The sequence below is a fragment of the Amblyomma mixtum genome, chromosome 6 (assembly GCF_055824585.1).
Source record: "Amblyomma mixtum isolate Tamu chromosome 6, ASM5582458v1, whole genome shotgun sequence".
Lineage (NCBI taxonomy): Eukaryota > Metazoa > Arthropoda > Arachnida > Ixodida > Ixodidae > Amblyomma > Amblyomma mixtum.
Genome location: NC_143017.1, coordinates 87936721 through 87963756, shown reverse-complemented (window position 1 = coordinate 87963756; position 27036 = coordinate 87936721). Strand labels below are relative to the sequence as shown.

Sequence of the window (27036 nt, the reverse complement as noted above, 5' to 3'; positions counted from 1 at the left end):
AGCGTGACGTCACGGAAGGTATGATTTCAAATTACCGCTGTCGTCAGCCACACCCTGCCCTGACTCGTTAGGCGCTGCCAAATAACTCTCGGCAGGGTTTGCCTTCGGTGTCGTTGGTTTTTTTCCTTGAAAGCAGGCGTTTGTGTGTTGGAAATGTACCGATACCTTGGATGACGCCATCATGCACCCCCCACTTGGCGTTGTGCGCTGCGGAGAAGCTTGAAGGGCGTCTGGATATTAATAGGCGATTACTTCCCTATTTTAAGTGCAAGCCCAAAAAGACTTCGCATGCTTTACCTGCAGGTTTCACACATTCTACCGTCTTAAGCTCATTGATTTCTAAAATCTATACAGTTTCCCTTTAACCTAACCCTATACCCTGATCACAGTATACGCATTTAGTAGTACAGCCTTGGTCAAAAGTCTTCAGTCCAAAGGCTCTCCTTTCGACCCACATTATTGAGCCATGACGGTCACATTAAAGACCACAGGGCCTTGAATTGCTAGGAGAAGGTTTCTCCACGCGGCAGAGAAGCTTGGTGCTTGACGTATTCTTTAAATGCTCCGCTACAGGGAAAATTAAACGAACATATTCATTCCACCACCAGTGAGCGCTGCGGCCTAAATACTTATGACGGAGGGTACACCTGTTGCACCAAGTAACGGAGCGGTTAGACTGAACGAACTGGAGAGGTGTACGTAAGATCGGAATGAGCAGTGTGACTTGGCGATACTGGCAGCGAAGAGGAGACGCCCAGCGTCGAAAACGACGTAACCGGCTCCGTGGGTGACGTATCTGACAGTGCAGTTATCGTGACGTCAGAGCACGACACCCGTGGGATCGCCCCGCACGCCGCCTTCCACAGAATACATAGGGAGCAAACGACAATTCCCGGACATATTTGCTGTCGTTGTTGTGACTGAGAGAAGGATGAAAAGGAAATTGCACGGGCCTGCCTACTGGCTCGAGCCAAGCCACCACCGCTGCTGCCACGTGCAGATAGAGGAGAGTTAGGCCGCGGTGTAGATTTACATCTACACCGCGGCCTTAATAATAACTGGTGGAATGTAAAACTAGGCACGCTTATAGCTTCGTCTTAGCGAAAAGCGTTGTAAGATCAGAGGTTTGAGAGTAATTGTGTTCGAAGAGTAGCCACAGCCACTTTCCGTGTTCGTAGACCTCGTATAGAAAGTCATGCATCATGGTTTCTCAACGTGATTTAAGTAAGCGACGCGTAAAAAACTACGGCATATAATGCAAGGCTATTTTCTGTGGCAAAAATATGGACTAAGATCATGCATACTCGTAAGTATGTTTTCATTAACGCACCTCTGTTAGGATATTATTGATGCAGCCTCGTTTTAAAGGCACAGAAATTGGATCGCGGGACCAGGTTAGACGTAGCGGAATAAAAAAAAAACAAAAGACCAAAACGCGTGGATGGCTGTTTTGCACATGGTCCGCACATACATGGTTCGCGCATAAAAAAGAACACATAACTTTATGTATGCTACGATCCTCAACTTATCTGGCTTTCCTTTAGTGCATAGGCAGCATTCACTACATCACTGCAGTGTAAACAGTTTTACAGGAGCCTTTCACATTCAGCAGAAAACAATTATGACGTGCGGTACAAGTCATAATGAGGTAACACAAAAACACACAGGTCCAGAAAAAGAGAGAAGTCAACACAAATAATTTTGGTATTTTGGTAGGGGCGCTGTAGTGGAGGGCTCCGGATAATTTTGACCACCTAGGCTCTTTAACACGCACTGACATTGCAGAGTGCACGGGCCTCTAGCATTTCGCCTCCATCGTCTCCATCGAACCAGCGTCTTTCGGGTCAGCAGCCGATCATCATAACCACTGAGCAACCGTTGCAATAAAAAGCCGGATCTGGGGCTTGGGAAGGCTGCAAGCAATCCGTTACGTGCTTTGGACTTGATACCATCTGTAAAATGAAAAGAGTGTGGAACCGGGTACGACCGCTGTGCGTAGTTAGAGAGAGCGAGAGAGAGTGAAGAAAAGATTCGGCTTGACGGTTAAAGGCAAATCAACCTAAAAAAAAAAAAATGTTAAGTCAGTTTTCATGGAACACGAAGTAAAAACAAGGCTACCAGTGAGTACAACTTGACGCATTAAAAAAAAAAAACTTTACTCAAGAGCTGACGAAGATAAAACCAGAAGCCGTACCAAACAGTTCCAAACGTTTAATTTTACTTTTGAAGAAGACACTCCTCTGTAGCCGTACGGATCACGAAAACGACGCTCCATTTCAGAAACAATAAGATGAAACTAAGAGTCTTGGATGTGAGTTCTGACTGCATGGTTCGTGTTTCTAACTATTTTCGCGGATTGCGTTTGATTTATAAATTACTCTTTACCCTCGGAGTGTTGTCCGGAGCCGATCCGTACCCGTTCGTGTCACGTGCAGAATCGTCGCCGCCAACTTCGACGCGCTCTAGGTCGCAACCCGCGGCCGCCGTGTCTGGCAGCCTGACGAGACAACACGCGCCGCTGCGTTCCGCTATACCGGGGGGGGAGACTCCCCCGACGAGCTGCGGCGGCGGCGGCGGAGCTCCGCGGCTGAGAGCGCTGGCGGATCTAGCAGCTCCTTCATTGTGCGCCATGATTTACGATCCCGAGAGAGCGCTGTTCTTCCCCCCTTTCTCGTCCGTCCTTCCTTTCCCCCTCGCCGAGCCGCCGGCTCTTGGAGAATCCGCGCGCACTTTGCATAGAACGCGGCGTACGGGCAAAGCGAAGCCGCAAAGGGAGCCAGCAACGCGGCATACGTGACGCGGCAAAAGGCAGACGCGCGGCTGTGACGAACCGCGCAAGGCCGTTGGTATTCGCGCGCCTCCAAAAGGGAATGGGTTCGTCGCCAGTCGGTGCGTGACACCGGAAATGGCTCGCCGGATGTGATGGACACGATCGGTGTGCTACCCTTCATTCTTTCGTTTCGTGCTTCTCTTTTTTTCTTTTTCGTTTGTAATCGGGAGAGCCGAGGAAGGAGGTAATTTCCGGCGCACGGAGCTCTAGGAATCGGTCTTACAAAGAAAAATGAGTATCCAGCGCAATTGTGAAGATGCTTGAGTCACACGGGGCCCGCTTATAACGGTTCTCGTGCCTATAACGATCGTTGCACGTTGGCCAGCTTTGCTGTTAATAAGACACGCGATTGCATGCTTGACTTATTGAACGTTCCTAGATCCGTGTTCAGTATAATATCCGAGCAATATAGCCCACACTTTACGCTTACACCCACCACGCCCATAAATTGGTCAACAGACAGGCATAAAGCAACAGGCATCAAAGTAAGACAGAGCATTATTTGATCGTCTGCAGTGTATTGCAGAAGAAAAGTCAGCTGCGCGAGTTAGTACGGTGCCATATTGAAGAAATAAACAGCGCGAAAGACAGGTAGAACAGCACTAAAGACAAACATTTTCTACCACGTGTTGGTCGGCGGAGTTCTGTACCTTGTCATTTTTTGACAAACTAGTTTCGCTCCTTGCACGACAGAAGCTGAAGTCGTGGAATTATGTTTTAACTCTGTCGCACCAAGTGATCCACAGTTTGAAAAAAAAAAGAGGTGTTAATAAAGGATCGTTCCGACGATACTTAACGAAAGAAGATACGGAAATACTGTCATACACACTACTACAAACAGTGTAGCGTACATCACTACAGAGCTCTTGATTCCAGGAGATGTCACATAGAGAGGACAAGAAAGCCGTTCTACAAGGCTTGAAAGCTTTAGCAACATTGCAAGAATGTCCTCAGTAGACCCATGCGCATGTGCATGATGTGCGCAAACGAGTTACGCTGTAATCGAGAGTGATATTCCATTTCTTCGCGAAGTGTCTTGGCCGGTATGAGCATCTGGTATAGATCTCGTAGATATCTGTACTGTTTCAGTCGGCGAGCTGCGCCGACATTCAAGTGTGGAGTTTGTGTGGTTCGAAACACGAATATGCGTGCGTGTTTGAAACATAGAATCAAGAAAGACACGACAAGGGAGCTTTTCAGTGTGATGTAATCCAGATTTGTATTCCTTCATCGAGTCACACATCACATCACGCAAATGAAAACGAAAAAAAATAAAAGAGAGACATGGCATAATTACATGGCAATTCATAATGAGGCGAACATAGATGTCACTAACAGTATGAACACCTGCTCTGTACAGAAAAACAAACACCCGCGGTGAAAACAACGCTCAAAACCACACTCGTTATGAACTCACAAAAAAACATAGAACGCGGTGGGTGGCTTTCGCAACACTTTTTTTTTTTTGGCTCATCCGAACGCGATTACGTATATGTTGTGTAGGGCCAACGGCGACTGCGTCGCCCGAAGTGTCAACTAAAAGAAATGTGACTTTAGATGTACGACACGTCTAGATGTATAAATATAGTATATCAGTATATAAATTTCAAAATAGGTTTGCGGCTAAGTTTATACAACAATCTGTTCTGTTTACGTATAGTGAGCAATCACAACTGGTTGCGTGCCGCTTATAAAGCTAGAGTGGTCTTTTTAGCTTCCTTTCTGAATAGACTCGAATGTGCAGCGGCGACTGAACAAGTCTTTTGTTTCTTTTCCCTTGCTTTTGTTCTTGCAATTTTACGTATATTGGTATTACATACACGTATATTCCGCACACTTATGTGACTAACATCAAAAAGCAAAGGAGTCAAACACTCAAGAGAACAACCACAGCGTTTCACTCCGCTGCGACGCTGCGAAAATTCGGGTACTCGAGGTTCTTAAGTATGCAAGGAAGTGAAAACAAGAAACAAGCACTCAAACGCTTCACTACAAAGACGTGGTAGATAAGGAACAACAGGTGGCCACAAAAATCAGGAGAGCAAACACAAGAGATCACTTGAATGTGCAAGGAAACACAAGCTGGCATGTGAGAGTCCATGTGTGGCCCGTAAAATAGGCATCATGGCTGGCCTCAACAAAGGTATTCACAGCTGAGTACAGAGTGTCCAGCGCAATACCTCTGCAATCGTCGGCAGAAATTTGAAAGAGATGTACAGAATTCTCTGGGAGAGCCTCCTCTAGTGCTGACGACGGCTTTTATAACCTGCTGGTTGTTCACAAATTTTGTCTTCTCTGATTTCACAGAACTAAGTAGGTACACACGGGCGTCACTCTGCAGTCATCGATGAAATGCATACCCAATACTACGTGAAAAAAAAAAAAAACATCTGCATGTACATTCTGTTCACAACTCTGTAAACATTTTTTTCGATACGCACAGGAAAACATGATGTGGCGTGGTTACTCATTATAATCGAAAATCCTACTTGTGCGACAAACCTGGTCTTTATGCCTCTCCGTGGACTTATAATATAAAAGCTATTATTAGCCAACGTACATAACCGAGAGTGAGAACAGTTTTTCTGTCCTAATTTGAGTAGTTCAGATTTTAATGCAACCCAGAAATTTACTTCTCTGTGATTCACAAATGTTCAGAACTCTCAAGATGTCAAACACACAGTTGTGTGCGAAGTATTCCCTTATTTTCCTCGTCACTTCCTTCGAATCAGACATAGACATTTTGTGCACGTAGTGACTTCAGCTCCGTCTCAAGTTTGAGACGTAGCAACACCATGAATAGAATCATCCCGAACACTCAAGCCCTTCGAGCAGTGAACGACCGGATGTAATAAAGCGTTACTTAAGGACTGCCCATTGATACACGCACGGTTTTGTGAAATTCAGAACGCACAGAATATGCTAGCAAGCTTTGGAGACGACTCATGATCAAGCTTAAATTAAAGGTGGGCTTAGAAAAATCTAATGTGACGCTCGCGCGAGTTGTGAATAATGCAATGGAATGTTTGCGAATACACATACATCTTCCAATCCTCTTTCTCTTTTGCCCCGATAGCCCAGCGAAGGCACAGGATTTCGGGATCTACGGTGCTTACGTATAACCGGTATGTGTCAACTGTGAATATGATGTACGTATCTGTCAGAGATCAGAGAATAAAATGTACTCATTCGATTCTAGCTGCGGTATTTGAATCCTTTACAAAGCAGCGATTTTGTATTGATGGGCTCCTTTCTACTCTCTTACTGATGCTGCAGCAAAAAAAAAGAAACAAAGCAAAAAAGCAAGTGAAACCGTGCTTTCAAAATAAACACCATAGTATTTACCTATGCTCGCAGTGTTCCCTTATTGTTTGTAACTGGCTAACGCCTACAAAGAAAACTCTTATTATAACACTCATATCAGATTAAAAATTAAAATTGTGCAAACGCATGTGCAAGAACACATAGTGTCGGTTTATAGACATCCCAGCACGACTGTCAGCAGTGAACAAGGCTACGACTGACAAGAGCAGAATGAATACGTCGTGCTGCAATAATGAAAAAAAAAACACGGCTTACACGACTATGTGGCAAGGTGAGAAAGCCAACGCTGGTATAATTTAACACTGAGAAATAAATTTGTAGCAAAGCACGAATTTACAAGGCAGATGAGAGTATCAGGCCTGTGTTTCTGCTTCAAAAGGGATAGTGGACATAATATAACTAAGTCTGACCTCATAAAATAAGTCCAAATTTGTCGTCAAACACTGTGCGTTTGAAATGTTTAAGCAGATCGATTTAATACTCGCAATAAAAACCGGCACTATTCTCGTTCCTAAAACGAGATGTGCCAAGAAAGGCTTTAGTGTGGTTCGTTTCTTGACACGCCAGTAATGTGCGCAGCAAAGTTTCTTCACTGAAGAAACTACGACGGCTTCATAAACGTTTAGCATCGTTCAGCATGAAACACTTCAACCATACTCAATGAATTCGAAATAAGGACAGAGACAGATTGCTGAGAGGAGCACTTGGTAGAAAATATCTCAGATTGTACATCTAACGTGACATATTTCTTAACGATTCGCTCGATGAAGAACAAAGCCTAGGTTTAGGTTTTGCTCGGGGCAGTCACGTACGTCGAATATTGGACACCTTTAGCACACAGTATACCGTGTTACTGTTACCGTTACCGGGGTACCGGGAGCCAGCCCACCTCCGCTGAGCGCGCGCTGATTGGTCCCGATGCTGCAGGCGCGCGCGCAGCTGCCGGGTACGTGGCGCCATCTAGCGCCGTCAAGACGATTTGCGCATGCGCATTGGCTGCGCGCGGGCTCCCGGTACTCCGGTACCGGTAACGGTAACCGGTACTCGGTATGCTAAAGGTGTCTATTATCTTTCTCTGAAAGAGCCGGGTGGCCTCCAAAATGACATGCGCATTTCCAATTTTGACTTCATTCAAGGCTACCAGTAGTAGCGAAAGGTATAATGTTAACCAGATTTAACTTTTTCCTGTTAGCAAAATATAATGCTTTATGAACGATCTTGCTGCTATTAAACAGATAAAAGATGTTTGGCAAATCAAATGCAAAAGGTTGCGGCGTCTTGTCATGTGCGTTCTCGAATTTCTTTCATGATGGTTTACATTCTGATGCCTTCCTCGTGTACATGCGAATTAAGAACGTGTCTGTAGATGTGCCTCAGAGTGTTTGTGTACACAAGGTGTTCTTGTATAGATGACGGAACCACCAAAAGAACAACAACTACACTAGACAACACACAATGCCAGAAAAGTACAGACATACGTCAGAAACAAGAAAGTCGCTTGCGAAACACGCGCGAAGGTTTGACCAATACGTGGTCACATTAACTTCCATCGCAAGTCGTGCAGGGAGGAATATCTACAGGGTTTCTTTCGCTTCCCATTTGTCGAAGCTGACCATTTCTGGACGTAGAATATGAAAAAAAAATACCTGTTCACACCTCCAATCTTTGACAAGCCTTTCGTTTCTATTAAAAACCTTGAAACAACGGTCTGCGTACTGGCTGGATCTCAAAAAATTTTTTAAAAGTGATGGAAGCTTGCTGCTGTGAATTTAACCTCGCACACAGAGTAGTCTATATTTGCTTGTCAGACTAACTTCTTTACGCAGTGCTTTTTTTTTCACAGAAAGATTACAATGTAAGTACTAAACGAAAGCCGCAAATCTCAAGTCAGGGAGCTGATCAAGTACCTTTTTGCCAGTTCGAGCTCAAACCGCACATCTGAAATCCACTGCAAAGGTATCTGCCTCTCAACAACGTACCAAGAATACCACATATTAGCGGCTAAAAGTCACAGAGTTGTCTCTCGTTGAAGAATCACTTGAAAGCGTTCCTTGCAACGTGAAACGCAGTGATATGAGGCAAATAAATTCCTTTGACGACACAGCATTATTCGCAGAAAAGGTTGCTGCGAGTGTATACGTATATGAGAGGAAATGCACGTACCAGTTCCAAGCACTCTAAATAATTTTACGCAGGTCGAACAATATGTAAATAGATCAGTGCACCAGAAATATGCCATCTGTACACTGTTACAATACCCCAACGTCACGTATGCTCGGTATTCGGCGTAGAAGATTGTTTTACGTATATCTAGAAGGTTGCATGAATGCACATTGCCGTCAACAGGGCGGAAGGACTTTGCACTGCGAATACGTTTTGGTGACAAGCGCCACGCTCAAGAGGATTTGCGAGAAGAAACGTACAAATGGAGGGCGTAGAAGGCGATCGACTGCAATGTCAATTTCGAACGAGAACGACGTAGCGCATGTATTTTTCATTGTCGCTGGCTTTGATCTCTCAACCATTTTCATGATTAGCACATGGCTTCTGATTGCACAACGCTATCAACTTCTTTGACTGTTTATTCGTAAGTCATTTTCGGAGTTTAGGCGCGAAAACGCACTGATATTGAAATGTCTGGTCGGCCTTGTGCCATATTTCTTTATTATCGACATCAGTGACTAAACCTACGTAAGCAGTTATCCAGAGCCTCCTACGTCACTCCAGAAATACGTTGTCCTCTCACGGGTCCCTTAACAAACGCTTGCAATGGGATGCTCAAAGCAACGTATATCTCAGGTTCTACGTATTTTTGGCGGTGCCATGTTTAGAAATGGCAACTAAGACGCACCAGGCTCCACAAGTTAATGTGAGCAAAAAAAAAAACAAAAGAAAGAAAAAAATCTCCCAGGCTCAGTTGGCAACAAGGCGAAACAAAAAGAAACGATAAGTCCTTCCTGTGAAAAAACACTGGTTAGGAATGGAGAGCCGTAAATCTTGTCATCGCGCATCGCCCTTGACAGTACAACCGAGGAGATCAAAGAGTCACAACACAGTTTTTAGAGCATCCGCGCCTTGCCACAGGTGGTGTCGCGGGCGGACAGTGATATCCACCTTTCGCTCCATGTGGTTGAACTCTGCTCCGTCCTGTGCGCACACCTTTTCCAACTCTTGCACTCGTGAAGCCTCAAAACACACACACGCAGCAATCGATGCAGGTGCAGGTCGACAAACACATCATGTGAAACTAAGTTGTAAGACAAAAAGAAAAAAAAAAGAGCAAAAGAGTCTCGGCCTTGGTATAGCGTCGGGCAAGCTGCACAAGTGTTCCTCCATGGCGAACGTTCCGTCGCCACTGATGTCGAGGGCGTGTCCGTGAGACTTTATCGAGACAAAAACGACGGGCGCACGGAAATACGTCTTCCAAACGCCGACGACAGGCGCTTCTGTCAAACGTCTTGGTTCAATCCGAGCTTCCAGTCTTGCGGCTTGGAGATGCCTCAGATGCAACACGCACCACCGTTAAAAAAAAGAAAAAAAAAGGAGCGCACACTGTAAAACAAAAAAAAAAAGTAGAGGGAGGGAGCGGGCCGAACAACAGAGTCCAAACTTTCCTCGCTTCGACGGCGACGCACTTTCGCGCTCTTCTTTCTCACGGGACTCGCTGTATAGGGACGTGTGCCAGCCGACAGACAAACGCGATAATGACGGACACCTCGCGAAAGTGCGCGCCATTGCCGTCGACGTTACCCGTGCGGCGTGGTGGCCGCGCGCACAGACACACACGGCGCCCGTGCAGCGCGACAACGCAGCTATGTACGCACTCTACGCGGCGCGGGACGGCGCCGCACATTACGCGCGAGCGTACATGTACGCGAGGACCAGCGGCGGGAAGAGGGGGCGACACAGCCATGGGCTTCGCGAGGAGCGCGCTCGCCCGCTGCTGCAGTAGTAGTAGTAGTGTGGTGTAGTAGTAGTAGTAGTACGGTTGCCGCCTGTCTACAAAGGGTTGGAGGGCAAGTCGCTGCTGTCTGTTCCTTTCCCTCCAGGTTGGGGGGCAAGGAGGAGGAGGTGAGAGACCGGTCGGATCTTACGTTTTGCCGCCGGCGTCGCCCGAAGCCTGCGCGGCCGCCGCCTGCTGCGCCTTGGCTGCCTGGGCCTGGCGTTCCTGCTCGTTGAGCTCCTTGATGGCCTGGATCTCCTTCTTGAGCTTCATGCGGCGGTTCTGGAACCAGATCTTGATCTGGCGCTCGGTGAGACACAGGGCGTGCGCCATTTCAATCCTCCGCCGCCGCGTCAGGTAGTGGTTGGTGTGGAACTCTTTCTCCAGCTCCAAGGTCTGGTAGCGGGTGTAGGTCTGGCGGCCTCGGCGACGCAAGCCGCTGGCACCTGCAGACACGGGGAGAGAAAAGACAACGGACACAGCCTGTGAGACATGCTGCTGATGTCTATAGGTATACACGCACACACCTGTCACCTCTGTATACAGTACACTGTGTGTGTGCGTGCTTGTGTGTGTATATGTGCAACGAAGAGAGAATGATGCGCCCGCCTTGGAACTCACTAAGGCATTGTGCATCCCTCCAGCTATTCCCTCGTCAGAAACAGCATTAATGTTAAACCAGCTGGCGGAAAAAGATACTGGCAATAGAAGTTTAACTTGAAGCAGTAAACTGACACTGTGGTCGCTACCGACAAGTGCTCAGATTAAAATTCTGCAAGGAAAACCTCTCAAACCTACAAAAACTAGCACAGTTTCAAATATAGAGAAAATGACAAAAGTTGCACGATGTGCAGTAATCTCGCGGTAGGGCACTTCCCATTGTAAATCACATATAAGGTAAAAAAAAAAGGCTGTATGAATTCGACACATTTCTTGACCAGAGCCTGTCAACATGCAGATATTTAATTTTCGTTAAGCCAACAACAAATTCATCATTACAATAGTATCTTTTATTTGATGAAACAATCACACTGTTAGTGTAAAGTAGTTACTGGCGATCAGTTTCATGGACTTTTCGCCCTCTCACAAAGAACTGCCTAGGTGCTCACTGCTTCAATAACACGCTGACAGATACACAATAATAAGTTTTATCCATGTGAAAGCAACACACTACCCGCCATTCTAAAGCATAATAACACGAACTGTACTCATAAACGTTGTGCGACTTCCCCGCCAACAAGTCATTTCCACTTGTTGCACAAGCATGTAAAATCACCGTGTACTGAAAATCTAAGCAAGCACTGAGACATTACTATATTCCGATCAATGTGAATGCAGAACAACAAAAATGACAAAAAACCTTGACCGTAGATTTCGCGTTTCGTCATTCTGATGGCTGCTAAATGCCTTCCAGTTACATGGAGTTAAGGTTGACATCGGTTCGAACAATACATCTATCCTTGATACAAATATGCGTTAAGCGACATACTTTATTTCGAATGCACGCAATCTACAGCTTTGAAACCGACGTACAATACCGACTTTCTTCGTAACTAAAACCAGGTTCCCTTCAGACGTATTATATTATCATTGCACTGGTGTCCACAGCACTTTTTTTATGGGGATTAGACATAGTCAGCGAAGGCTCACAATTCACGTTGGTATGTGTTGGCGATGTCCATTTTCTTTTGATTTGCTCCTTTCACATTCTTTAATACAATCGCATAAACTACGCAACTCTGAATGTCATGCAAAGCGATACAGGTATACGTAACAAGGTCGAAGAGTTGTTGAACTGTTGGGAGCGGAGCATCTTCCCATCCACATCTTTCGTGTCCTGCCCCGTTCTGGTGGCTTTATACCAAGAATAAGCGTCAACCAACTAGCCTTAGAGCAACTTTGCTAGCAGCCCTCTCTGTATGCAAGGCCGAACGTATCCAAGCCCTCTCCCTCAAACTCGATACAAGTCATTGCCATGAGCCTCTCCTGAAAAAAAAAGTCCTGGCAACGTCCCTGATGTAAGGTATCGCAAGTCGGTTTAAAAACTCAAGCGGAGTATCTCATTTATTCTGTCGTGACCGTCTCAGACAGAAAAGTGTTGACAGCCTCGCTCACCCGTAACCATATTTGTTTTCGCTACTAAATACCATGAACTCTCAATTTCGCGGCTACATTTTTACGCAGATTATAAATTTGGGAAGAGAAATGAACACATGTCGACAAAGCAAACCTATGCAAGCTTGCTTTTTTTTTTTTACGGTTATACAAGACTTTAGAACATCATCAGCTGCTTAGGTTTCCCTTCGTTTTCGTTCCTACTGCAAAATACTTTTTGTTTTTTTCCTTTGGATGGCGCTGCAATCGTATCTATTCGAAAGCTGCCCCTTTCCGCTTGAAGGGTGTCGGTGCAAAAACCTTCACCTCCGAGGCCTTTTGAGGGAATCATATGTCATTTATTCTGCGTGGCAGCGCACCGCGCGCCTTTGAATAAACAGACTTGATTCTCAAAGTTGTTTGAGCTGCTCGTCTGACAGGAGTATGAATTGCACGCTTCGGGCGAACAGCAGCATAAAAGCCGCTGTCAACGAAGGTGACGAATGTAGGTGTAATGGAAACTCGTGATCGTGAACGAGTTTCTTTTAGCCTCGCCAGAGACGCTTCACAAGAACAAAAAAAAAAAAAAAAGGCGCGGGGATGACAAGCACTTCAGTCCTTCCTTACTTAATATAGAAGTAACGCTCAAGCTCTGAGGTGTTTACGCTATTGCATCCATGCCTGAAACAGACACAGTTCACCGCGGAGTAGCGACATCATCAAGAACGGTAATGTTTTCTTGCTATGGCAGGAACGTCTTCACAGCGGAAATAGAACAGTGCAGACTGTCCCCTATTTTCTATGAGACGTACATTATATGGACTCGAGCGAAATACATCAATAATGCTAAATTCAGTGCTTCAAACTGGACGTGTGGCCCACAACTTCTGCTTGGTTGTACGTTCAACACCTTGTGCATGGTTATCAGCAGTGCATGACTATCGACAGTAAAGGGGACGCTCGTCTGCCAGCCTGGCGCCTCGTTGCCATTCTGCCATCCTCTCGACATTATGAATGCGCTCACAGAGAGTAGGCACGACAGGTGTAAGAGATTTCTAGTTTTCAGTTATTCTTAGGCGTAAAGGAAAGTTGCGGACCGCTACTACAGAAACGTTCCTTGCTGCAGTACTATTTAATCAAAATACTTCGCGAGAGATAGAGATCAATGCTTTGAATTGTATGAAAGCTCGCAGGGGCAGAAAAATAATTCGTTGCAGCAAGAACTTCTTTGCTGCACGATTTTCATATTAAGCTGCCCAACTGACCAGGGACTGTGCATTTTACAACAAAGAAATCAAACTATAATGCACTTGTTTTACTGAATATCTCCACCGAATACGACGATATATTGACAGAAGATAAGTGGAGAAACGTCGAAGATTTCACAAGTTTAAGCAGTGCACACGAAGATAACGTGTCCACCGGCGCTTTTAAGGTTTTATGGATGCAAAATAAATACGATGCAAATATGTACCAGAAGTGATTCGATTTACCGCACACCACACGAAGAAATGAGGCAGTACAACAGCCTCGGAAGAGGTTGAAACCATTAGCAAGCGCGCTTAAACGTATGCACAAATATATGCCAGTAAGATAGCAGTTTCGTTCGAAAGGTCGCTTAAGAAATTCACTCTCCAAATTTACATGCGCAGCAATTTTCGGCAAGCAGATTTTTCAACGGGAAAGACTTTATGAACGGGATTTTTTCATATGTCGTTACATTTCACTATAAAAATCGATATATTCCCAGATCTCCCCTCGGCAGGATTGCGTTTTCTTTTGTTTGGTATTAACGTTCTTGCTATCGTGAAAAACGTTTCCCATTGGCTTGCTACGGCAGTCATAACTACTTGATGAGAGCGATGAACAAACTAAAAAAAAAAAACGAATTTGATGCGCATAGGAAAAATGAACCATTACCTTAAATATCTCCAAAACAGTACCTTATTATATTACACATGTTGCCTCACAATTAAAACAGATATCCAAGAATCCTGAACTTGCACGAAGCAGCTCTTCGGAGGAAACTCCGAAGAAGCCTGCCTAAGTTTAGAATCATTGTTTTGCAGAAGCACTCAATAAACGCGGAGAGATAAAGCCTCTAGATACAAATTAGCCAGAACGCTAGCACCGCGTTCGCAGAGTTCGGACGTGTAAAAAAAAAAAGAACTTCAGGGAAGAGTTTTACCGACGAATGCATAGTTTCGTGAACAGTACACTGTAAATAACCCCGTGCATTCCAAATTTCACGGCGTTTTTCGTTCACGTCAGAAACAAACACTAAAATGAATGCTATTCTCAGTGCCGACATAATTCCAGAAAGCTCTGTTTTTAGTTTTTTTTTTAATGGAAATATTAAAACTCCGCATTGAGGTACAGGGCAGCAAATACTACCTGCAGCGTGGAATAAAGCATAGCCTGGATATACGTTCAAGCAAATAAGCTGAGGCTCTCCTATCGAAGAAAAAAAATGTGTCCAATAAAGCGCGCTGCGAATTTGTCGAAACGAGCACGTGGGAGCTACACGGCAACAAGTCAGTTAGACGCACAAAGGAAACAACGGCTGTGGGACGTAGTGAGAAATTGTGAGATATATGCGACGACAGAGCACTTCAACAGGCGAGGCGAAAAACAAAATGACAAGAATATCTGTATTTAACGCCTTTCGAATGTTTCTAGGAACAGAACAGTAGAAATCTTAAGTAAGGACCAATTCAACAGCGATATAAACTGTACGTAAGCCTTCCTCGTGGTCTCAGCGAAAGAATGAAGTGTCTTTTGGAGCAACTTTTCATTTTTTTTTCGTGACATACAAGACCCCCCCCCCCCCCCCCCAGTCCAACCATTATTATATCACATCTTTTCGTTTCCGGTTGATCATTTCCTCTCACAAAGCGTTCCAAATATAGATGTCGGACAACTTTTACTCGTAGTTTCCATGGGGCAAAGTTTTAAACCTCAAATCTGTCGCACCGCAGACAGATTTTCCCATTATCATCAGCCTGACGCACAAAGTGAACTTCTATGCGTAACAGGACGTGACCAAAGAAATAATCAGTAAGGAGCATTATTGTCCTCCTTGTGTCCCATTTATTGCCGTCGTTGCATTCCAGTTGGCTTTTATTATTCCTTATTCCTTTCATGACTTAGACGTGTTCATAGAAAAAACTGCAATTTGCTTTTCAGAAATAATCAATTAATCATTGTTTCTTTTTGTTTCTCCCAGGGTTGCCAGCCAAGGACAGCACTCCGCAGCTATCTCCCTGCATTGCCAACTATGACGGCGAAAACGTCACAGATAAGAACCCGCACCCTGTCCACTGTCGAGGGAAAGCTAGCGAAAACTATCTGGTCCCTATATTCCTAATCCGCGTAACTGGTAAAGTCGACGTACGTTCCAGCGAGCGACAGCACTTGATTAGCTGCTAAGAAGACAGTTGTAGAATAAGATCGCTGAGGACGTAGCTATCACATAACGCAAGAATAGTTGCACAAGAGAAAAGAAAAGCTCCGATCATTCTGCACCCCAGTCACGATGCTTACTGAAGGAGTTCGAACAATCAAAACATTCTCAATGTCTGCTGCTGCTCACTACGGAGGCATATTAAGTAAACCGACAGCGGCTATGCGGAATCGATGGCGCGCGTCAGGCAAACACGGCAAGCGCGCGGGGACGCAGTCGGATTTAGGGAAGGCAGCCGCCGCGGAGTCCCAGCCCCGGGCCCACCACCTGCGCGCCGAGGCCGTAAATCCTAATTCAAGCGCAACACAACTGCGCCGCGGGCAGAACCGGTGGCACTTTGTCACGGCCACGCTGCCTCGTACGTTCTCCCCCGCCGACGCACCTATTGACTCGGTAAATAGTTTATTACCGTGTCAACGCGTTATGCCACCTCGTCGACGTGCCTTCCCAAATTTAAGAGCGCGGCCGGGTATTGCTCGAGTAGGAGATGCCCCAGTAGAGAAAAAAGTCACGGACTAAATTTTTGCTCGCCGGAGTGAAAAGAGGAAAGGACGCGAGCACGCTTCAACGGGCCTCCAAAGGAGCGCCTTCTTTTTGGTTATCTCTTCCAAGAATGCATGGCGAGAAAAATAACAGCGCCCTCAACGCACCCTTCAAAAGCATTTGCGCACGCGCTTAATTCAAATCTGGCAGCATGTAAAAAAAGATCGTCATTTACGTTCAAGAAATATGAAACATTGCTACGTCAAGCACTAAAAATGCTTAGAGAACCGCAAAAGAGGTAAAGCTGCAGTTATGGTTAGTTACGCTAAGTTCGAATAGGGATTGTGGAAAAAATAAAGTGCATCAGTGCATATTTCTTGCAAAAGTTAGTTATTCCAGCAGCTATCAATCACACTGAATTATTTTTCGCCCGTGTATATTCCTGGAAAAAAATATTTGTATATTTTATATAAATAAAACTGCTTAGCCCAGCGTACGCATGTAGTTCTTTAACCTGCTTGCTTTGGTAAAGTAGTGCTCAGTAAGCACAACACCCCTTGCTAAAGTCATCTAAGGACCTGTACATATGCATAGAGCCCTATATGATCACAATGCGGTTGGGATATACATTCGAGCCCAATAGAAAAAAATTCAAGATTGCGGCACAAAGTAGCAGCTCTGACCGCAAATCAGGATGATAAACTATCTGCGATTTTCGTACGGTACCACATTAGGCCGTATCTGTTAGATCGTAGATTGAAGTAAAAACTTCTCGCGGTTATGTGTTTTCGAAACATGGGCCCGTTGACAGCGCACAGAATATTTCCATAAAGAAGACTGGCGACAACAGGCCAAAATGAACCACGGATGGGGGCAACGACGTTCAAGTGTGGCCCTCCGAGAAGTACTACCTATCCCAGTGAGGACTAAAATAACTATCAAGACAGATTGGGCGGATTCGTGGTTTGAGGGCGCTTTCAGTGTCTAATCATCTGTACAATAAACGACATACTGTGCATGTGATCTCGGGCAATCTGCAGTTCTAATTTTAAAACTGAAATTTCTTACGTCAAGAAGTTAGAATTGACGCGAGTTTGCGGGCTCCAAGCAGTTAGGTGACAAGCTTTTTTACAATGCGTTCGCATTTTCGCTATAAATATGCGGGGAAAGTTTTTGAATATTTTTCACTGATAAAATATTTCTGTGTATGCTGCTGCTTTGTATGCTCAAAACGAGGAGAGGTACAAAATTTTGTAGGCTTTGGCTGATAAAAGAATTGGAAATGTACTAAAATAAAGTCGATTCATTAAATATTTGTCGACGTATTCGAACTAACGTCAGTGCATTTCGTAACGTGAAAGATTTATTTCTCATGGCGTACTAAAAAATTACACCTTTGTAACACTTGCAATTCGTTATAATTTCTGTTCACGGTGACAAAGAGTCCTCATTTTTGAGGAATTATACAGTTTTCCACAAAGAAGGCGGGGGGGGGGGGGGGGGGGGGGGGGGGGGCTCACAATTGTCACAGGGAGCAAGTCAGGATGTTTATACGGAAAGGCACAGTGGAGCAAACATTCCTCGAAAATAAAATAGAAACATCCTTCTAAAGCTTGAGAAGACAAGGAGAGACTCATGCAGCAAAATTTAGTGCCCAAGTGTAAAGACTTCTGGACCTTCCCTCATATTTCGTATAGGTATACGGGGTAACGAATACCATTATACGACATCCTATATTTCTCTTTGTATACATTATGCAGCCCCATATTTCCCTGGATCTGGAAAGATGCGCTAAATTTTGAGGTTATTTTGTAATATCGTATTGTGAACATGAATAAAATGAAATAAAAAATTGACCTTGCTGGGCTACAGCATAAGCCTGTTGAACAACATGTTCACTAGTCACTCATCTGGTGGTTATTTCCAAACCCCAAGTACTGTAGTGCGCCGGTGTCATTTTATTAATAAGACAATAAACACTTAAAAACTGCCTATCGGAGTGCCGGCCATGTAGCAGCTTGTCTAAACAAATGCCACAATTCATATGCCTTTCACCCTGCCGCGAATAGGGAACAGCTGCAAGAATTTGCAGATTACGGCGTGAATTCTAAAAAAAAAGTGACACACGGCATAGCATAGCGTGCATACTGCTTTCTACCTTGGTTTAATATCTATGCCGCATTAGATGCAAATAGGACGTGTGTATATTCCGCCACCATGGACGTAAAAGAGAAAGCAAACACTGTTGGTGATATGTTTCGGGGAATCCCCCAAGGTTGTTTAAGTTTGTAATACGGGAGTAATTACTCATTGGCAATCACCCAAGCGCCGCCATACGGCTACAAAGGAAAGCTATGGAGCTTTCTCAGAAAAATTCGCCTGGCCCGGGGTTCGAACTCGGGTCCACCGGTGCAGAGGCTCTACCAATTGAGCTAGCCGGGACATCTAGCATATGGTAGGAAAAGAGCGAATTGATCAATGACTCGAAGAAGGAGCGGTGTTAATCCAATGTTTAGGGGAATCACCCAAGGTGGATTAACGCTGTTCACACTTCAAGTTGTTGGTCAATTCGCTCTCGCGCTACCATATGCTTGTCGGCCCGGTTAGGTCAGTTGGTAGAGCGACTGCTCCGGTGAAGCGGTGGTTACGGGTTCTAACCCCGAACCAGGACGAATTTTCCTTTAACTACGAAGTTTATGAGAAAGCTGTATAGCTTCCCTTTGTACAAGTACGGCTCTGCTTGGGTAGATCAGAGTGCGCAATTACTCTCTTATTATATAAGTAAATAGGACTTTAGGGCATCCACAAACCTTAAGCTATATTCGAGTCCTCACGCCAAGAATACAGAGTAATTAATGTGTCAACGTTCTCAACATGCCAAGAGGTAGAAGATTTCATTTGCACGGCATTAGATTTAGAATGGGGTGTCCCTACTGCTGGGTATAAGGCAATAGCGGCTCGCCAGTGCGTATGCACAGAACGCAGATGCCCATAATAGGGTGTTTTGGTTAGCGGGTGACGCTAACTTAAAACCGGCAAAATAGCGTGGTCCCCTAAAGCCGGACAGGGCCGGGCAGCATGACGGCGTCCTTCAAAGCAGGGGCCGTCTGCATCACAGCCAATTTGTCTTCCCCGCTTCCGTGTGTCCCTTGTTCGCAGAAAATAAATGCTGCACGAAGCTTTCAATTTAAGAAGAAACCCGTAGCACAAAATTCCAGCGAAAAAATGGCGCAAATTTAATTTAAGACTGATTTGGGATATGTACAGCTGCTAGGCTTAGCGAACACGCGTTATTTCGTTTCCGTAAAGGCACGACGTCTGAAACCGCGGGATGTTCGGACAGGTTGGTGGTGCTAATTTATAAAACAGGTACTAGGCTACAAATTTCACGCAATACGTTTTTTATTATTAATCAGCGCATTTAGTTTATAATGACTTAAATGAAAGTGCAACTAAACTCTATTTGCGGATTTGTAATATAGCGTTCCACTTTTAAGATGCAGTGACGCTGCAAGGGGCTAACGCAATCCACATGCGGCTGGCGTCCATTTTAACGTTCTCGCGAGTACACGCCGCAGTACCGGCATACGGCGCGCGAATAGGGGGATTCTAAGTTTGAGTACCCTATTCTAAAACCCTCTTTTTTATAAATGCACAACTCTAATGTGGTGATAAAGATTTGTTTCCGGAGTCTGGTAGGTGTGAGCTTGATGAGCACTGCCCAAATGGTTGATGAGCACTGCCAAAATGGTTAATTTCTAAGAAAGAGTAAGGCTTGAAATCCAAGGACTGTGCGCGCCGCAACTGCGCATTTACATGTGCTGTGAGAGAAACGCTGAAGCCAGCATCATGTGCCCGGAAATTTGGAAGCTTAATTGCCGAAAATATTTGAACGATCCATGATCTAGAATGATCGGTTATTAGAGGTTAACTTAAAGAATGACGAAAACATAATGACTTCAAAATAGCTTTGAAACAGTTCAGGTCTCGGACAACGTAAGTTGAATTTTTATACACAGTAAAAGGAATCATTTTAAAGGGCTTGTGAGATCCCTCGAAATTGTGAATTTCATAAAGACTTCATTGGCACGAGAAACAGCGGTGTAAAATACTATCTGCAGTGAATGTGCCTTTATATATAGCTGAAATGCTCAGTACTTTCGTGGCGACGTAAATACCCTCTTAAGTGACTGTGTGACATTCACTCACGGAAGACCCCAAATATACTCTCATGCACGTGTGTTCAAAATAATGTAATTGATCTCCTTATATTACCATCCTTACCCAACTATCTGCACTCCATAGTTGTCAAATAAGAACTTAAGACACAAAATTTAAGAAGTATCCAGCATTCATACAGGTGTCAGAAGGGAACCTGAATAATCGATTTTCGATTATCACACAACCTCCACTTGTCAAAAAAAAAGTTGAGATTAAACCTATATAAGAATTATATTCTATTCGGCATATATTTCCTCCGTATCCAGATACCAGAAAGATTTTATCAACCGAGCACTAAGCCTAATTGTCCCCTGCCCCTGTTCAATCAAGAGGCGGCAGGGGCAGGCGCCTACATGACCGTAATGACACAAGAATGCGTTCAACTGTTCACTAAAGACCCCAGCAAAAAAACTGACTGATCCGATTCTTGTTCATAGTTGATGGGATGCTAGGTACAACGATTTGTAGAGTCAGACTGGAAAGAAACGCAAACACGAATATGCCGTAGTTTCTACTTTTACGGCATATTCTTTAACAACATGTTTATGAATATGTATTTCGGTAGACCCTTTCTCCAGAAACATGAATCAGGCTTACTCATCTGAGGGTGTAGGGGTAAAACATTTTTTTTTGTACACAGGCGCTTTTAGCGTTTCATTTCTAAAGCCTGACTGTGCGTGCCTCAAATGGAATGGGTAAGCCCATCGCCAGGCTTAAAAATAGCACGAATGAGAGCAATACATTTGCTGAGGAACGCAGTAAGCTGTAAACACCACCAACATTATACTAAAGTAACGCATTCGGATTTAGTGAGTATTTCTTTATTTAGAGAAAGCCTCCAAGAAGGTATATTTCTCAGGATTGTGATCGGGCCAAGAAACATCTTGCTAATGAGTTACCTATTGTAATTTTTCTTTTGCGAAGATAACTGACACTAAATAAAGCTAGCAGTACATAAAATAACACGCTTTACTTTGTCTTCTTTTGTTTAATCTTTGTTTTGGGTGGTGAAATATATTTTAGCAAATTATAGAGTTCCGTTTCGGATGTTAATCTTTCAGGTCGGGTCAGGTAAAAATAGGGTGATCTCTCTCGAGTTTGACATTAGGTAGTGAATAAGAGAGAGCTCGCTGGCATTAATATTTTGCAGTCTTAAGAAAATCATTTCAAACGTCGCTTTTTTTTTTGCTAGGAAGTTTTTATATATAAGGACAACGAACCGCGACATGATTACATCAGGTTGCATCAGATAAATTTGTACAAAATTAGATTTCGGCTGGCTGGTTTTTAATTATTTCCTCTTAAATTATAATTTCTATTACCATCCCTATACGTATATCTGATCAGCCGTTTTAAACCTGCCCTGACATAACTTTGCAAAGCGATTCCATCGCAGCTGCCATTCTAAAAGCACAAAATGGTCAGAAGCGGGTGTCGTTAGCATTGGGCAACGCTTCATACAGCGATATCAGAAAGATGTCAGCTTCAACGCTAATGTTCTGGCGGTGGAAGGTCGGGGGCATTTTTAGAACTCGCCTTGAGGGCAAGAGACAATCTTCGAATGACGAAAGCTCAAAGAGACAACAGTCATCAAAATTTAACTCGGGAGTGCTTCGAAATGGGTCCGGATATCTGCGAATTTTTACACGGTAGGTATTTCCTAGGCATGTAGGCAGGAGTTTTTTCGGGAGGAATCCAGGTTAGGGGGGGGGGGGGGCAGGAGTAGGGGCTCTCTCGGGCCACCCCTTCGATACGGGGCTGGTACCGTCATCTTTTGGACTGGCAAGCTACAATTTGGGTGAGGCGAAAGACGTGGGTTCGATCCCGGCCGCGGCGGTCGAATTTTCGATAGAAGCGAAATTCTAGAGGCCCGTGTACGGTACGGTGTCTGAGCATGTTAAAGCACCCCAGGTGGCCGAAATTTCCGGAGCCCTTCACTACAGCGTCCCTCATAGCCTGAGTCGTTTTGGGACGTTAAACTCACATCAACCTGACCAAACTAATTTCAGTAAGGGTGCCGTGGGTAGATGACGTATTTAACCCGACAGCTATAAAATCTGCACGAGGCGAGAAAATTAGAAGAATGCTTTATTTGAAAACGAACTCATCTATGCACAATCCGGTCCGAAATTAGAGCTGTAGTAGACATGAGCGTTTCTTTGACAACTTTTAATCTGTACGCTCAGCATAGCACTCTTTTGTGGGACACAAGAAACGTCCACAAATCTCCTCTCTACATCACTGAGTATATGCTTTGTTAAAGATAAATGTTTCCAGTAAACAACAGTCTCGTCACCACGGGCAGTGACGAAGCGTTCATGTCAGTATTAGAGTGATATATGGTTGCTTTTAGGAATGATGTCAGATGACATAGAAAAAAGTAAAGATTTCGATTACCTTTTTTGCATTCTTTGCAAGCAAACCGAACGCAGCAGACCTACCCAAGTTTAAGTTAGAACCGCTACACTATGCACAGAAACCAACAACGACACGGCGTATGGAGTAGAGATAAGAAAATTGCTTGGAATTATCATATGCACAACAATATGATTTTACAGCGCACAGAAAAACCATTCTCCGTAAGTGTGAGCTCTCGGATCACTAAAAGTTGGAAATTGATAAATGAATGCATGCAGATCTCAGGGACGCAACCTAAAATAACGTTCCCCTTGTCGACCATAGCAGCGAGGATTTACTGTGAGGACATTTTTTCATGCAAAACTAGCAGTGATTTCAGCGTGGTTTTTTTCTTCTTCTTGATCCCTGATTTTCATTAGGGCCAGGCCTACCACAGTATATTTATAGTACAGTATTTCTCGCATCATACAACTTTCCAGAAGACTGCACCCAGCAAACCAATATTTGAATGTATTCGCATCATTTAGATGAAACTATAATGAATTTTTCGTATAAGAAAATACGAAAACTTTCGCATCTGAATATTACGTGTAACCGTTCTGCTCTCCGAGTGCAATGCCCATAAACAGGGCGTAGTAGATACCGATTCTAAAGCGAATACCAGTGGACTTAAAAGCGGAGCATGTCCTGACGCATTCTTTCCAAAAAGCATAAGATGATTTAAAACAATAGCACAGCGTAGGCAGAGGTTAACGTTCTCGAATAGCCGGACTCAAATTCAATATTGCCGAAAGATACGTAGTCATAGAAACAGAACATTCATGCCTTTCCCGACCCAGAGCAGATGATATACAACGCGAACTCTTTCGCGATGTTAGGGAAATATACGGCCCTTGTAAATCATGCAGACAACGAACAAAATTCCTAGTACTAAGACGAGCCCAAAGAAACACAAAATTCGCGACAGCTATATATCAAGGTACTGCCGCCGCTGCGTTAAGAATTCCAGCAACAGCATAATGTAAGGCTATGCCCGACTGTATACTTGCTCACTTTCCGCTGGCTACGTTTCTTTAACAAAATATTTTCCAGCTTTTATGAGGCATTTAAGAGCGCTATATAATGCTCCTTTTGTTGCCTGCATTCTTTGAACAACATCTTAAAGTGGGATACGGAAAGAGGCCAAAGGTAGAAATGATCTTCGCTGCAAATGAACACGGCCGTATGAGATCAAAGGCGCCGAGTCGTAGTTAAATACAATAACAAGTCATAAAAGGGGCATAAATTTCGCACACACAAGCACACACACACGTATGCTCTCTCTGTCTATATATATATATATATATTTGTGTGTGTGTGTGTGTGTGTGTGTGTGTGTGTGTGTGTGTGTGTGTGTGTGTGTGTGTGTGTGTGTGTGTGTGTGTGTGTGTGTGTGTGTGTGTGTGTGTGTGTGTGTGTGTGTGTGTGTGTGTGTGTGTGTGCACATACACTGCGTGCGCGTGTGTGTGTGTACCGCCACCATGGGCGCACCAATGACTCGAGCAATTCTGAGTGAAACAAACTGCGAGCTTTGGATAGCGCTGCCAAGAAGATGCATATCTGCATGCAGGCTGCCATATTTTCGCTCGGCATTCGAAAACTCGTTTGACAGTGTAAGCCGTTGCCGTAAGCACAGGACGGGACTCGAGAAATCTCCCTGTTCGAAAATCAAGTTTGCTTAGCTAGCGGAGCTACGTTCTTAAAGAGTTACAGTGTTTGCCCTACAACAAACGAGTTCTAATAAAATGCAGAGAATCAGTGTGAATATAAAAGAGAATATTTTGCTTTAAACATACGGAAAGCCACGTTTCGCATTTAGACATCTGAGCACAGGACACTATGAGCGCCTACAATACAGAATGCGAGACGTTGTTTGGAGACTCAAGTTTGAATGGGTCACAAAAATTATCTGTACTTCTATTCCCACAGCTAAATTTTAGGAGTTTGCGAACAGTACTTTTCCTCAACCGAATAGAATACGAATAGTCCAGCCTTGCTGCCGAATCGAACACGATTACAATAGTCGAATGGAATAAGATGGTTTATGGTTTATGGTTTATGGGGGTTTAACGTCCCAAAGCGACTCAGGCTATGAGGGACGCCGTAGTGAAGGGCTCCGGAAATTTCGACCACCTGGGTCTCAACTTTAACGCGCACTGACATCGCACAGTACACGGGCCTCTAGAATTTCGCCTCCATCGAAATTCAACCGCCGCGGCCGGGATCGAACCCGCGTCTTTAGAGCCAGCAGCCAAGCGCCACAACAACTGAGCCACCGCGGCGGGGCGAATGGAATAAGAATTGAATAGTGAACGAACCGACTCCAATACGAATCGCATATTTGCATGATTATTAGTATCTGTTTCTTTACATTCGTAAAGAAACAGACACTAATGCAAAATAGAGAAGAGTAAGCAGTTGAGGTAAACGAGATGAAGTTAAAGCTGCAGCTGTCGAAAGAGGCAACAACGATCTGCACTAGAGGGAACGCAAGACGAAAACTCCATGACCGTCATGCCCATACGCACATGAAAATTACCTTTTCCTACTGACGACGACAGCAAAGATGCTAGCGCCAAATATCAGTTCATGAAATGGACGAGAGTTATATGCATTGGCCTACGGAATTGGAGATCAAGGAAAGACTTGCTAAAACTGGCTGAGCCTTGCCCCGTAGCCCAGTGTTGGAGGTCATATGTGTAAGCATCGTGAGTGATGCCTCACTAATTGACCGCGTCGCGGCGCTGAAACCCCTTTCCCGCGCAGACCACTGATTTCACAAGGTGGAAGGTGGAGATCAGTGGCGCAGACTGATCTCGGCAGCATGCTGTCAGGCGCGGAAGTGGGCTTCTCTTTTGAAACAGTCGGTAAAGAAAATTATGCGGCGTGCCGTACACGAACTTCTTGCCAATTATTCGAAAACTATTCGAAAACTTGAGAACATAGTTCATTCGTATTTATCAATCTTGAGCATGCACTATTTGGGTCATTCAGCGAATCGAATGGGAGATTATTCGACTCAATATTCGAATACTTCGAATATTCGCACACCCCTATTAAATTTCTACCAAAGGACACACAAGAAGTTAAAGAAAAGGTATTTGCGCTAAGTGTAAGATGTGCAAGAAATCAGAGATACTTTTGAAAGTCATGGTTACCAACCAATTCGTGTCAGCAAGCAGTGTTATGTCGATTCAGCGTTCCCCGTTGACTGGTTAGTCCACAGAAATTTATGCAACATGGCAAAGCAGTTTAGACGCAAGAAGATATACCAACTTATACGGCGTCTGTAAAATGCTCATAATCTGAAGTTGGCATTTTCTAGTTAAAGCTCGGACACTAAATTTTCATTCTTTCTTCAAATTTTACCGCTTTGCTAGATAATATTAGTATAAGGAGTGGCTGTATATTTGTTTAAATCCCACTCATCGTCATTAACAATCCGATTGATTATCCGATTTCGATAAATCAACCAAGATTTTATTTTGACTCGCTAAATTTTCCTTTGTGGTACCTTTGTCGTGGTGCTACAGGTCCTCATTCTTGTGATGCGCGATTATTCAATGCTGCGAATACGAATGAAATATTTCTTGTCGTCGTAACTTTGCAAGATTTCAGAATTTGGTATTCTGTCACTTAGAACATGCACGCGTCACAATATCTGACTGTATGCAGTTATTACACCTGCAGTTGACTTGTTTCTGCTAGGCTCACAATGTCTGCAACATCTGCGCAATAAGTAGTGTTGTGGAATTACATACAAAGCTATTTGCGAGTGCAACAAGCACTTATTTTTCCTTTGTTACCGTTTTTCGTCACAAGCGCACTTGATCGGGAAAATCGCCTCCGTGCGTGCTGCAATGTGTAGTTTCTTTCTCACGTTAGCACTGTTGTTATGATGAAAAACAATGTGGTGAACATTGAATTGCTGACCGAATGCACGTTCTCGAGTTAGGCAGGTTTTCAGACACTTCCAACTGCAAACAGTGTTGCCGTGCTGGCAGATATCAGCCAGGTATATCAAAACTTTAAGACCTCTCCGCCATTCTTTCAGAAGTGAAAAAAATTCAACACTAGAATCGATATTTCAAGCCAACTTTATCAGAAATCCTATTGCATCGAAAATTTTCGCCATTTGGGCACCTCCGCTGTTAGGCTAGTTCTCTGTGCCTAACTAACAATACAGATCGAGAAATGCAGTCCGTCGCCTACAATGGCTAAGATAAACATAGGTAGCATACTTAACACTTGCTATTATTACGTACACATTAGAAATGCTAC

General features: G+C 44.2%; 1 protein-coding gene across 1 annotated transcript in view; it reads right to left on the bottom strand.

Moving 5' to 3' along the window:
* Positions 1 to 4023: 4023 nt before the first annotated feature.
* LOC149339614 (homeotic protein ultrabithorax-like) overlaps positions 4024 to 27036 on the bottom strand; it is a 107041-nt gene continuing 84028 nt past the window's right edge. Inside the window, exon 3 of the mRNA XM_089548319.1 lies at positions 4024 to 10543. Within this exon, the coding sequence (XP_089404445.1) occupies positions 10245 to 10543 (299 nt within the window). The 3' untranslated portion in view covers positions 4024 to 10244. The remainder of the gene's footprint in view (positions 10544 to 27036) is intronic.